The sequence below is a fragment of the Alternaria incomplexa genome, assembly GCF_024043165.1.
Source record: "Alternaria incomplexa strain BMP 0042 chromosome Unknown scaffold_10, whole genome shotgun sequence".
Lineage (NCBI taxonomy): Eukaryota > Fungi > Ascomycota > Dothideomycetes > Pleosporales > Pleosporaceae > Alternaria > Alternaria incomplexa.
Window position 1 is genome coordinate 122,813 of NW_026249859.1, and position 13,741 is coordinate 136,553.

Consider the following 13,741-nt stretch of genomic DNA (forward strand, 5'->3'; position numbering starts at 1 on the left):
GTTTGGGATCAACCGCCGTTCCCAAGTTCTTCAACCCAGGTCATGATCACGCAAAACTTCCTCTTCTCTTCCGGTTTCCTGTTCAACAGCTTGACCGAGCGGAAACAATGCAAGATGTCCGTGATGCTAACCTATCTGCGCAATGCACCCGCCGCCGATGTGATGTCGACAACGTTTACCCGGGCCTCGGCGCACCCTAGCCCAGCGTCCGAGCATGGGCATCTCAATTCCACCATTGAGACGACCTTGACATCCCCGCAATCCACAATGCATTCCATCATAGCGCGGCATTAGTGTCTTGTACGCAATTCGGGGTAGACTGGGGCTTGGTACCTGCGTAGTGCTCTTATACCCTCAGCATGTCCGATGCAACGGCGACAGCGCTCATTGGCCTCGACATCTCCATCCTGCATCCATCATGAAGACTCTCGTAGGGCTCTCGTGGCTCTCGGCTCTGTCTTCGTTGGCAACTCTACCCAATGGATCTGGTGTCAATGCTCAAAACAACACACCCAGTGCATGGCCACTACACGACAATGGTCTAAACGATGTCGTACAATGGGACCATTACTCCTTCAAGGTCAATGGGAAGCGCCTATTCGTCTTTAGTGGAGAGATTCACTACTGGCGTATTCCAGTCTACGAGGTTTGGGAAGATCTATTGGAGAAGATCAAGGCGGCGGGTAAATTCATCAACTCGCCACGTACTATGAGCCGATGCTGACAACGAACAGGATTCACGGCTTTCGCGTTCTACGGCAACTGGGCTTACCACAGTGCTAACAACCAGACCCTGGACTTTGAGAGCGGCGCGCATGACTTCACGAAGCTCTTTGAGATTGCGGAACGTGTTGGCTTGTATGTCATCACGAGGCCAGGTCCATATGTCAACGCTGAAGCCAACGCCGGAGGCTTTCCACTGTGGCTCACGACAGGAGCCTACGGCAAGCTAAGAGACGACGACCCAAGATATCTTCAGGCTTTGGACCCCTACTTCGCCAAGTTCTCCGAACTCACCTCCAAGCATCTCGTGACCAAGGGTGGCAACGCACTGGTCTACCAGATCGAAAACGAGTACGGCGAGCAATGGAACGACCGTGATGAAAAGATCCCCAACGATGCTGCCGGGAGATACATGCAAGCACTAGAAGACTCTGCACGAGCCAACGGTATTGATGTCCCTCTCATCCACAACGACCCGAACATGAACACCAAGAGCTGGAGTAAAGACTATGCGCCTGGCGCTGTCGGTAACGTCGATGTTGCTGGCTTGGACAGTTACCCGTCGTGCTGGTCATGCAACCTGGATGAGTGCACTGGTACCAACGGAGAATACGTAGCCTACCAGGTCATCGACTACTACGACCATTTCGTGGAGGTATCTCCTACCCAGCCAAGCTTCTTCCCGGAATTCCAGGGTGGCTCTTACAACCCATGGGGTGGACCTGAGGGAGGCTGCCCTGCTGATATCGGAGCCGACTTCGCCAACTTGTTCTATCGCAACCTCATTTCTCAGCGTGTTACCGCGGTGTCGCTGTACATGATGTTCGGAGGAACGAACTGGGGTGCTCTAGCTGCTCCAGTCACAGCTACTTCCTACGACTACAGCAGTCCCATCAGCGAGAACCGTGAGATCGGCGCCAAGTTTTACGAGACCAAGAACTTGGCTATGTTCACCCGCGTTGCTGATGATCTCACCGTCACCAACCGTCTCGGTAACTCCAGCTCATACTCCACAAACCCGGCGGTCGAGGCTAGCGAGCTCCGCAACCCCCTTACCAACGCTGCCTTCTACGTCACCATTCACTCCACGTCTTCGTCTGCCACCAAGGAATCGTTCAAGCTACATGTCAGCACTTCCGTAGGAAACTTGACTATTCCTCAGCATGCGGGCTCCATTGTTCTCGACGGCCATCAGTCCAAGATTCTTGTCACCGACTTCGCCATGGGCAACAACACCTTGACCTACTCTACTGCTGAGGTTCTCACATATGCTATGGTTGATCACAAGCCAGTTGTGGTACTGTCGACTGGTGTCGGAGAGTCTGTTGAGTTCCACGTCAAGGGTGCTACGAAGGGCTCCCTAGTCAGCAGCGGTACCAGCTCGAACGCGACTTTCCATGCCGAAGCTCACGGTCTAACAACCAACATTCAGAAGGTTTCCGGCATGAATGTGTGTCAGTTTGACAACGGTGTCAAGGTTGTTGTCGCTGACAAACCCACTGCATACCTCTTCTGGGCCCCTAATCTCTCGAACAATCCCTTCGCACCGGTCGACCAATCCGTGCTGGTCCAGGGCCCATACCTCGTCCGCAGTGTAGCTCTAGATGCTGATTGTCTCGCTCTCAAGGGTGACATCATGAACAGCACCGACATTGAAGTCTTTGCCACTGGCAGTGCGAAGACACTATCATGGAACGGGAAGGAACTAGCAACCTCACGCACATCCTACGGTAGCTTGAAGGCACATGTCGCTGCTTTCAACGGCACCATCAACCTTCCGACTCTAGGCAATTGGAAGATGAATGAAGGACTCCCAGAGAAGATGCCCGAGTACGATGACAGCGGTGCTGCTTGGGTGGTCGCTGACCACACCAACACCCCCAACCCTACCAAGCCCGACACCCTGCCTGTTCTCTACGTTGACGAGTATGGCTTCCACAACAGCTTCCATCTCTTCCGCGGATACTTCGACGGCGCGGCCACCGGTGTGCAGCTTTCCGTTCAGGGTGGCCTCGCCTTTGGCTGGAGCGCATGGTTGAACGGTGAGTTGGTCGGATCGTGGTTGGGCAACACCACCCTAGGCATTGGCAACATGACACTGTCTTTCGCCAATGCCACTGTTTACGAGAACAGCACCAACGTTTTGCTCGTCGCACAGGACAACACCGGTCACGATCTGCGTGGTGGTGCTACCGACCCCCGCGGTATCCTCCGTGCCACTCTCGAAGGCGCAGAGTTCACATCCTGGAAGATTGCTGGTGAAGCCGGTGGTGAAGATGCGCTACTCGACCCTGTTCGTGGTCCTCTTGCTGAAGGTGGTCTCACAGCTGAGCGTCTCGGATGGCATCTCCCCGGTTTCGACGACTCTGAATGGGCATCTGGCTCACCATCCACTGGTTTCGAAGGCGCAGACATCAAGTTCTACCGCACGACCATCCCTCTTGGCGTACCTGCTGAAGTCGATGCTTCTTTCGCTTTCGTCCTCAATGCCGTGGGCTCGAAGACCATCCGTGCGCAGCTCTTCGTCAATGGTTACCAATACGCCCGCTTCAACCCGTACGTCGGCAATGAGATCAAGTTCCCTGTTCCACCGGGGATCCTCAACTACTCCGGTGACAATGTTATTGGTTTGAGTGTGTGGGCGCAGTCAGAGGAGGGCGCACAGGTTGATGTGCAGCTTGTGCAGGAGTATGCTATTGAGAGTAGCTGGAGCTCGAACTTTGACTCTGAGTACTTGAGGCCGGGGTGGACGGAGGAGAGGCTGGCTTATGCTTAAGCGTTCATCATAGTGACGTTGATACTGTCGAGCCGTTCGAAATACGAATCCTGGTAGTTTCACGTGCCGTTTAAGCTTTTTGTATTGACCCGTGTTGGATACACGGCCTGTAGTGTGCAATACAATGTGATGATGTGATCTCAAAGGTTGGGCGGTCGATCGACCTGTTAGATGCATATCAGACCTCGTTTATACGTGACTGCAATAGCAGCTGGATTGTCGATTTTACTTCACTGTTGTAAGTTGAAAACTCTGCTCTGACGAGGTGTCACCTCGTTCTACAAAATGTAAATTATCTCAGAGCCTACAATAACGTCAACTACTCTATTTTGCAGCTTATATCTCTATGTAGGCTGCAAACCTGTTTAGTATTCTGTCTAAAGTAGTGCTATTCTTAAGGCGTCTTATGTTATCCTGCAATTCCTACTAACGCGTTAAGCTCCTAAGTTGTCTCGATTCTTTACTGTAGTCAACACTGCTCTAACACGCATAAGTGACGATGATTTCTCGCACACCACATCTCTGGGGAAAAAGTAGAAATTTGTCGAATGAAATTTTCAAATCCACATCTCCCCGTGCATGAGTTGCCACAGTGCTGCCTGCTTTCTCGTGTCCTTGATGGATATTTCAAGATTCCATAGTAAAATCTCTTCGGAGCGTGTCTTCCTTTCTATCGCCTCCAGCTTAAGACCTCCTTCGATAGGGAAACTAAGATGGTCTGTGAAGTGATTCTGTTGCCCAGGGATGGATTGATCCCCCGTTCCAGCTTCGAACAATTTGCGTTTCTCGTTCACTTCTTCCGCCCACCGGGCAGGGACGTAAGGTGATGCATGAATCCATGGACGACCTCCGTACATACCTAAGAAGAACAGGTAGCCAACGAGGTCGTGCAATATGATCACAAAACTGAGGAACTCGCCATCGTTAATGATTTGGTCTTTTAAAGTCGAATTGAAGTCGTCCTGCGGCAGATCAAGATCCTGAATCTCGTACAAAACATCTCGGTAGTCGGGATGGAGTTCCATTAAATCTCCTGTGGCGATGCGGCCAATCCGACTCGGTTCTGACATATTGTGCACTGTCATCTTACTAAAATATCCAGACGACTCTTCAAGACTTCTGCTCCGTGTCTCAATATAGATAGTTTTTGTGGTCGCTTGCTTGGCCTCTACATCATCCACTTCCGAAAGGGGCGTATTTAGTCTTCTATATGTTGAAGTACCAGTGCATGCTAGATCAACCCCAAAACGCATTCCAGTCGAGTCTGAGCAGTCCAGAAGTGCAATTATACCAGCCCGGCGATATATGCAAGGGATAGTGATACTGAGACCATGATTGGTCATCTCGTAAGTTGTAGGCTGCCTTTCTCGCGTAGCAATGGGCCGGAAACCAGCCGCGTTCGCGAATTGTGCAGGTGAAGATGCGAAGAGGCCCAGGGAACCATATGGTAGATGAACGGGAGCCCAGGCGAAGATGGTATGGTCGTTATTCTGTTTGATGATTTCTAATTGCAACCGGTAGAAGGCGCCCCGGCCCTCGCCGTACAACATCGGCATGTTCACCTGCACGAGGCCGAGTAAGCAGTATGCCAGATCTTCTTCGCGCGTCGTCACTCTACCGGAGGCCCAACTGAACTTCGCTGCTATGCTAGCGTTCTCGATCACGGTTCGATCAAGTAGGTATTGTTTGTTGATCTTCGTTGCGGCGAAGATTGGTTCCACAAGGCTCGTCTTGGTGCCCAGAAAAATCCAGTCCGAGTCATAGAACTCCATGGTATCCGGCGCAAGGAGCTCTTGTAACGTCCATCCTCTTTTGAACCATCGTGATGATTGAAGATATCTATTGTCGCCGGAAAGATCTGAGATGAAAACGTAGCAGATCGCGGCATTCCAATACCATCTGTACATTGAATTGATCGCTTCTGACAACCCAGCACTACTTCTCTTATCAATACAGCATGTGTCAATCCAGACCCATTCAAATCCAGCCCGCACAGCCTGAGCGCAGCATCGCGATATTTTAGAAAAGCCGGCCATGTCTTCCGCGTAGGGCTGCGCGATGTCGTCGAAGCCAACTTCATCCTCACCCCACGTATGGGAGAGTATTACGTAGTCGGGTATGTTGGAGATGAAGTGACGCAACTTGAGATTTGTAGTGTGGAGCAACCACATGGTGAGGTAGGTAAGAGTTGAAAAAAAGTGTAGTGGCGGCAGGCTGAGATTAATAGTGAAGTCAACTCGAGGCAGTGCACCTGGACATGGTTGCAAGGCTCAGCCTCGCTCGCTTGGCCACCCTCACCGGCGGCAGGTACATTGCAGCCATTCAACGACCACGCTTCTAGCTGCCAGGTGAACTTGTGCGATGCACTAGCTCCTACTACATGCCATGAGACTCTTTGCGCAACCAAATCCAACTGCGCGGCAATGGGATCTTCGTGCCAAGCATCACGTGATGGATACCATAATTAGATAGCCATAACTAATCGATGACTTCCCACAAACCTACAGTCAGGCTGAGCTTTCCACATCAAACGGCCCATCAATGCCCCTTATCTCCTTCACCGCAATCCCCAAAACCACATCCCCATCGGCCTCCCTTTCCACACCCTCAGTTTCCACATGCCCACCCCCCACAAACCTAACCCCATGCGCCCTACAAGCGCCCTCCAACTTTTCCAAACCTAACACCAGGTTCCTCACAAAGCAAGTATGCAAAGCCAACTGCTTCGCCTCCTGCAGCCTAAAAACCTTCAGCACCCTCCTGGTACCAAAGCCCGGTAAATCCATCTCAGCCAGCACATCCGCGTTATCCACAAACGGCTGACCGATGATCGCCCTGCCCTTTTCTTCTAGGCAGTCGCGCAGTGCAAGGAGGTGTTCTCGGCCGGGAGGTGGTTCCGGGATCGCGTCCTAGGTGAAAGCGGAGGGGTTATTCGGAGGGATGGGGTAGGGTGAAGCGATGTAGGGGAGGACGGCTTCCCAGCGGGTGATGATGGCTTGGAGAGTTTCGATCAGCCAGGTTGTGTGGGGTGTTACTTCGGGGGAGGTGGTTAAGGCGCGGTGGGCTTTTAGCCAGTCGAGTTTGCGGATCTGGGAGTGGTAGGCGTCGTAGCCTTTGTAGACTGCTTTTGCTTTCTTTAGCGGGGGATTGAATGTAACCGCAGGGTGGACGGCTCACCTTCACTGTAACGGTCGTACGGCGTAGGTGGCTTGTCATCTGTTGAGGTGTCGTTGCTCTGCGTTGAGTTGTTGATTGTTGGATGTTTTAGGTCATCACAGCCGGGTAGTGGCGGTAGTAGGTAGTCGGCGCGATTCATGGAATGATCGGTGAGGTTGGAATGTCGTAGTGCGCGAGTGGACGCATGATGCAATGAAGCTTTGAGCATGAGATCGATGCTGAGGAATAGGTTATCGTACGAGGTGATGTGGTAGCTTCCCACTGCCCGGAAGCGATGATCGTGATCGAAGCGACCCATTAAGAGAGCGGAAGGAACGACCGGCACCGAATTTCACTTGTCAAGTGAGAACAAGACGCAGCGCTGCAATGTCATTTTCAGACTTTTTGGTCGATTTTTTGCAAAGACTCGCGGCATGATACAAGACTTGCTTATTGCTTTACAATCGTTACCATCGTTCCAGACCAAGACACGATGCAACATGAAAACGTGATAGTAACACAAAACCTGGCCCATGCACCAAGAGAGCGAGGTAATGACGAAATGAGAAAAAGTAGGGAGAGAGACCGTTACGCCGTCGCTGAATGTTCATATCGGAAACATGGGACTCGTCAATCGAGCGAGTGAGTAGATACCACTCCATCATCTGAGTGGTCACAAGATCACTCGTCCTTGGTGATCGCTCTTGGGGTCGACAGTGGACGGCCGGCGAGAATGGCCTCACGGTCTTGTCGCATGCCCTCCAGTACCCCGACAAGGCCGCCTTCCCGCATACGCTCCAGAACGACCTTCATGCCTTCACGCGCATTCGGCTGACTTCGCTGCGCACGGGATAGACCAATCTTCTCGATGTTTCGCTGAAGAGCCGCGGTGCCCCAACTCCGCAGGAAGCCCATCTTTTGTGGCTGTTCCTCATCCGCAACGTCCTCCCTTGCAGCCGCGCGCTTCTTCTTCCATGTCTCCCCGATGTGACTGTGTAGTGTGACAGAGCTTACGACGTCGGTAGTCTCACCCGAATCCTCGACCCTGGCACCTGCACCCTTGGCGCCAAAGTTGATGAAGCCCTGGCGCTGCGTGGCACCGTCCATGGCTTGCCGCATCTTCACGTCTTCGGGCACCAACGGCGAAGGACGTATGAACTTCTGCCTCTCTACGACAGACAGCACGCCCGTCCATTCCAGATTCCGTGACTCCGTGTCCATCCATCCTTCTTTGATGTCTACGACCGACTTCTCGAGAATATAAGTCTGCGATTCTCCGCTGGCTGAAGTGCCAAGTAGGGACCGCGGTACGAGCTTGAGGACGGCGGAAGGGACTTTGGAGCGCTTTAGGTGGAGGCGGATAGTCGTCAGGCGCTGAGTCTCCGGGTCGTAGTTGCGGGCGATGGTGTCGGTGGAGATCACATGAGTGGAGTAAGGGTTCGGGTATCGGAGGAAGTAGGCGAGCGAGACGGCGGGGAACGGGTACGAGTACGTCTCGTTGGAGGAGTAGAACTTGACCATGGTGACGTCGTCGTGGTCAAATCGGGGTGTCTGTAGGCGTGGGTGGGCGGTAAAGGGCAGGAGATATAAAATGGTATAGGTAGGAGCTCGAGGCAGCCTGGAACGCGCGGTCGTCTATCTCCGGTGATGAAGTCGCATGGTCAAGCGCATCCAGCTTTGACAATTGGACAGGCTGTTTAGTCGCGCTGGAGAGGGGTAGGGCGTTATGTCGGGCTGGGTCGAGTGAGGACCAAGGATGGAAACGTCTGGAGCTCTCGCCATCCTGGCGCCATGACGAGATTTGCTGACCTGCATCGGCTTTCCCTTCCGTAACGCCGCTGTGGCTGGTGCGTGGCGCAGAGTGTGGCGCAGAGTGCGGGGCATGTCTAGCCACAGGGACGCCAAATTGAGGTGGGGTCTCCCATCGCCGAATATCCAGTGACTCAGCTCCAACACCAAAGAATCGCGCCACGTAATCCCCTAGGCTGGAGTCACTCATTCCTTCACAGCCCGACACACAAGCCATCCTCCAACACAGCCAGCACCATGACCGAGCCCGAGCCACCCGCCATCGCCGCCCTCTCACTCTCCGACACAGCGACACAATCCGTCTCGAAAGCGACGGAGCAAGAGATCAACCCCTGGGATGTACAGGCCGGCGTAGACGAAGAGGGAAATGTCAAGCAATTTGACTACGTCGCCATCTCGCAAAAGTGGGCCACAAAACTTATAGACCAACCGCTGCTGGAGCGATTCGAGCGCGTCACAGGCCACAAGCCGCACCGCTGGTTACGGCGTGGCCTTTTCTTCTCCCACCGCGATCTTGAGCTCATCCTGGACACATACGAGCGCGGCGACGACTTTCTACTCTACACCGGCCGCGGACCTAGCAGTGATGCCATGCACATTGGTCACACTATACCTTTCGAGTTCACAAAGTGGTTGCAGGATGTCTTCGACGTTCCGCTGGTCATCATGTTGACGGATGACGAAAAGTTCCTGTTCAAGGAGAAGCTCAAGCAGGAGGAAGTTTACGAATTCTCGCGGCAGAACGCCAAGGATGTCATCTCCGTCGGCTTCGATATCAAGAAGACCTTTATGTACATCGACTCTGAGTTCTTCACATCCGGCTTCAACCGACACTTCAGTCTCAACACCACTGAGTTCGAGAAGCTGGTTACCAACAACCAAGTGCGCGGCGCGTTTGGTTTCGATGGCTCAACAAACATCGGCAGCAATGCATTCGCAGCTAAGCAGTGCGTTGCCGCTTTTGCCTCATCGTACCCCTTTATCTGGGGTGAAGATCACACGACCTACAAGCGCTCGAAGAAGCTTGCTTCCATACCCTGTCTGATTCCCTGCGCTATTGATCAAGATCCCTACTTCCGTCTAGTTCGTGAGAACTGCCACCGAATGGATCTCCCCTCGCCCAAACCAGCCCTCATACATTCCAAGTTCCTCACTGCGTTGCAAGGCGCTGGTGGCAAAATGAGCGCGTCCGATGCCAACTCTGCCATCTTTATGAACGATACACCAAAGCAAATCAAGACCAAGATCAACACCAAGGCCTTCTCTGGTGGCCAAGAAACACTAGAGCTCCATCGCGAGAAGGGTGGAAACCCCGATATCGACGTACCGTACCAGTACATCGGATACTTCGAAGATGATGACGAGAAGCTCAAGAAGCTAGCTGAGGACTACCGCAAAGGCGAACTATTGACCGGCGAGATGAAGAAGGAATGCGTAGACACCATGACTGTATACGTTAAGAAATTCCAAGAAGCAAGAGCAAAGGTCACCGACGAGATTCTCGACGAGTTCCTCCGCCCGCGGAAGCTAGAGTGGAAGGGTAATCCGAACCCCACCAAGCCCAAACTCGAGCAACCGGCACAAGACACCGAGAGCGGGGGTCCTTCATTGGACGCCGACGGAAAGCCGATGACCAAAAATGCCATGAAGAAGGCGGCTAAGATGGCTGAGGTCGAGCGCAAGAAGAAGGAGAAAGAAGCCGCTGCTGCCGCGAAGCAGTGAGTATGCCAAAACTTGAATCTTCGTTGAAGAAATAGATGCACGATACCAATATGACCGAGTCAAATTCACCTGCAGCCTATTCTTAGCCTTCCACGGGCGTATTGATTGCAATGTTCCAGCGCCGGGTACTTCTCGGACCGTTTACTGATGTAACATCACGTATTGTTTCGAGAGTTATGCTAACGAGATCTAGATATTGCTAACCTTAGAAGTATCACCGAGTGCATTAGCCAGATCATGACGTGAAACGCCCCAGATGTCCTCAGCGCTCCCGCTCGGCGCTTGTTAGTCAATAGGTTGAGCGACATGAGAGCGGATCATAATGTGGACCGTACCACTCTCCATACTTTACCCCAGTGGTACGCCGGTCGCGTGCTCCCGTCCGGCCCGCGACGGCCGACCACAAAGCTTGTATCTGCTTCACAGTAGACCGGCGTAGGAGTCACTTCAACCACCGATAACCTGTTCTGCCTAGAGCCGCCAAATTGTCTTCGAGTCACGATGCCTTCAAGTTTTGATCGGCCTTCTACTCCAGCTGGCTAACGTCTTAGTTCGAAGACTCGCCTTCCGCTCGCTCGCTTTATGTGCTGTCTTTCGCCGCTGCCTACCACAAGTGTCTCCTTAGTGCACTCAATCTCGGGTTCTGCTGAGAATGGCTCGCTCATTTGAGGTCATGGGCATGTCATCCCGTCCGGTCCTGAGCAACCTGCGTCACATTCCCTCGTGACCCCGCGGTCTTCTTGACTCCGCATCCCCGCGCGTGCTCTATATGTCAGGTGTGACAGTCATCACCTCCATCCGTAACTGGCGTACACTTCCTTCTCTCATCCCGACTTCCTACAAGTATCGCTGTCACTCGAACTTCTATACAAGACGATTCAGACCATAGCATCATGGTGTCAGCCATGGAGCGGAAACGACATGGTGTAGTCGACTTTGATCAGCAACTTATGGAGCAAGGCCAATCAGACACACTAAGTTTCGACAGCTCAGACGACACCCTCACCTCCCTACCGGCGATATCGAAGCTCGAATCGACGGATGCGATACTAGAGAGAACGACTACTATTGTCGAAAGCAATAACGAAGCGGAACGGTCAATGTCGCTTCGCGAAGGCATACGCCTGTACCCCAAAGCGATAACATGGTCGGTGTTACTATCGATGACACTCATTATGGAAGGATTCTCTACTATCCTCGTACCCAATCTGTTCGCAATGCAACCGTTCCGGAAACAATTTGGTACATTACAACCTAATGGCTTGTACGAAATTAGCGCCGACTGGCAAAGCGCACTTGTGAACGGCGGCCTCGCAGGGCAGATCGTAGGGCTTTTTGCTACAGGAACACTCGCTGAGCGAATTGGCTACCGATACACACTTATGGTAGGGTTGGTGGCAATGAGCGTGTTCACACTCGTACCCTTCTTTGCCACAGGTAAGACGGTTCTGTTGATAGGACAGTGTCTACTAGGTATGCCTTGGGGCATGTTTCAGTGCATATGCACGGTGTATGCTGCGGATGTCTGCCCAGTGGCCTTACGGGCGTATCTGACTACGTATGTATCGATCTGTCTCTTTTTCCCAACTTTCGCACTCAGCTCAGTCAAACGAAGCTAACAATGTCAAGTTATGTCAACGCATGTTGGGTTCTTGGCCAGCTAGTAGCATCCATTGTCATGCGCGGCATGATTAACAACACCACCACATGGGCCTACCGCATCCCTTTCGCATTACAATGGATCTTCCCCATTCCAATCTTCTTCGCCGTTTACTTCGCGCCTGAGTCGCCTTGGTGGCTCGTACGACAGGATCGCTTTGCGGACGCCATGAAGACGATGCGTCGGCTTCGCACGCAACCAGCAACCATGTCGGACGATGAGTTTGACAAAACTTTGAACGGCGCAATGGAGGCCATGATCCAAACGAACGAGAGAGAACAACAGATGCGGAGTGGCACGAGTTACAAAGACTGCTTCAAGGGAGTGGACCGGCGCAGAACTGAGATCACATGCATGGTTTGGATTATCCAGACGCTATGTGGCAGTACCTTCATGGGCTTCTCCACCTACTTCTGTAAGTTGGCCAACGTCGCTCGATATGACTTGATGTGCATAGACTGACTTCATCCAGACGAACAAGCAGGTCTCGGCTCTGCTCACGCTTTCACCCTCTCGCTGGGCCAATTCGCACTCGGTTTAATCGGCGTCTTCATATCCTGGGCTCTCATGGCACACTTTGGGAGGCGCACACTGTATCTCTCCGGACAAGTCATGACCTTCATCTTCGTACTACTCATCGGGATACTAGCTTGCATACCACACCGCCATCACTTCGTCACAGTTCGCTCAGCGGTAGTAGGCACATCCTCTGAAGTCGGGAATCCGCATCCTACGGTACTCAACTGGTCTATCGCAGCACTACTTCTGGCTTTCACTCTAGCCTACGACGCAACCCTCGGGCCTATCTGCTACGCCCTTGTCTCGGAAATCCCTTCCACGCGCTTGAGAAGTAAGACGATTGTTCTCGCGCGCAACTGCTACAACATCTCAGGCATCGTCACAAACATCATCACACCGCGCATGCTCAACCCTACTGCTTGGGGCTGGGGAGCCAAGGCAGGTTTCTTCTGGGCAGGCACAAGTGTGATCGGCATTTTGTGGGGTTGGTGGCGGCTTCCCGAACCAAAGGGAAGGACGTTTGGAGAGTTGGATGAACTCTTTGAGAGGAAGGTGGCCGCGCGCAAGTTCAAGACTACGGACTCTACGGTTGGTGGGGCACTTATCGCGAGAACGGAGAAGAGTAGGGCATAGGAGCTTGGAACCTCAGGAAGAAGCGAGTCGAAGACGCTAGGTGGAGCATGTAACGCGACTACGAATATTTGTTTCCATTGCTTGGCTGTTAAGGTGGAGATGGCAGCGACCAGAAGCATGTCGCTGGATATGGGGTCAGCTAGATTGCTTTCTTTTCTAATGTCTTATAGTATTTTCTAAAACTCATCTTATACAAGAAACAAATAAACACGTCTAAAGACTACATTAAGACCAAAATAGGCGAACTATATCACGTAACATCAATGTAGGCTTTAGGGTGTCTAGGTTTTCTCTAGGTTGAGGTGGGCTCAACAAACTCACGAGCCTTTTTCAATGTGAGTATGACAAACCCCTTTAACACTCTATCTGCGCCAGCGGCACCACCCCCAAAACCCCCTTCTTGTCGACCTCACGGACCCATTCTCAACACAAACCGCCCTCCTCAGCTCATCTTCTCTCCTATGCCGCTCTACCATCTCCATGCTAGCTGGCGGCGCCGCTAGCCGTCGCTGCTCGTCACTTATAGCCCTGTTGACACTGATGCACCTCCTCGAGATGGTTGTAGCAACCTCCAATAAGCCATGCTCTTCAGCTAGATGCCGCACATCCTGTGCTAAATCCATGATGCTGAAGAAATCCGAGTCTGGGTCGACTTGTCCGGTGCGGGTGACGGACGCAAGATCAAGGGTGAAGTCGTGTGCGAGAATGGCTTCGGCTTGGAGAGTGATGAATTCCCGCATTGA

The 13,741-nt window shown here is 52.6% G+C and overlaps 6 protein-coding genes across 6 annotated transcripts; 3 read left to right on the top strand and 3 right to left on the bottom strand.

The window, feature by feature from the left end:
- Nucleotides 1-418: 418 nt before the first annotated feature.
- Nucleotides 419-3,499, top strand: J4E90_006925 (uncharacterized protein; the record flags this gene model as incomplete). The annotated part of the gene is made up of 2 exons (XM_051436467.1): nucleotides 419-683; nucleotides 735-3,499. 2 exons carry the CDS (start codon nucleotides 419-421, stop codon nucleotides 3,497-3,499), a joined length of 3,030 nt encoding a protein of 1,009 aa, XP_051289213.1.
- A 557-nt stretch (nucleotides 3,500-4,056) lies between these two features.
- On the bottom strand, nucleotides 4,057-4,524 carry J4E90_006926 (uncharacterized protein; the record flags this gene model as incomplete). The annotated part of the gene is made up of 1 exon (XM_051436468.1): nucleotides 4,057-4,524. The coding sequence occupies one exon, from the start codon at nucleotides 4,522-4,524 to the stop codon at nucleotides 4,057-4,059; it is 468 nt and encodes a 155-aa protein (XP_051289214.1).
- Nucleotides 4,525-6,408: 1,884 nt separating this feature from the next.
- On the bottom strand, nucleotides 6,409-6,974 carry J4E90_006927 (uncharacterized protein; the record flags this gene model as incomplete). Its single annotated transcript, XM_051436469.1, has 2 exons — nucleotides 6,409-6,620; nucleotides 6,677-6,974. The coding sequence occupies 2 exons, from the start codon at nucleotides 6,972-6,974 to the stop codon at nucleotides 6,409-6,411; spliced, it is 510 nt and encodes a 169-aa protein (XP_051289215.1).
- A 362-nt stretch (nucleotides 6,975-7,336) lies between these two features.
- On the bottom strand, nucleotides 7,337-8,176 carry J4E90_006928 (uncharacterized protein; the record flags this gene model as incomplete). Its single annotated transcript, XM_051436470.1, has 1 exon — nucleotides 7,337-8,176. One exon carries the CDS (start codon nucleotides 8,174-8,176, stop codon nucleotides 7,337-7,339), a length of 840 nt encoding a protein of 279 aa, XP_051289216.1.
- A 525-nt stretch (nucleotides 8,177-8,701) lies between these two features.
- On the top strand, nucleotides 8,702-10,186 carry J4E90_006929 (uncharacterized protein; the record flags this gene model as incomplete). Its single annotated transcript, XM_051436471.1, has 1 exon — nucleotides 8,702-10,186. The coding sequence occupies one exon, from the start codon at nucleotides 8,702-8,704 to the stop codon at nucleotides 10,184-10,186; it is 1,485 nt and encodes a 494-aa protein (XP_051289217.1).
- Nucleotides 10,187-11,079: 893 nt separating this feature from the next.
- On the top strand, nucleotides 11,080-12,998 carry J4E90_006930 (uncharacterized protein; the record flags this gene model as incomplete). Its single annotated transcript, XM_051436472.1, has 4 exons — nucleotides 11,080-11,623; nucleotides 11,720-11,744; nucleotides 11,816-12,261; nucleotides 12,319-12,998. 4 exons carry the CDS (start codon nucleotides 11,080-11,082, stop codon nucleotides 12,996-12,998), a joined length of 1,695 nt encoding a protein of 564 aa, XP_051289218.1.
- Between the last annotated feature and the right edge of the window lie 743 nt (nucleotides 12,999-13,741).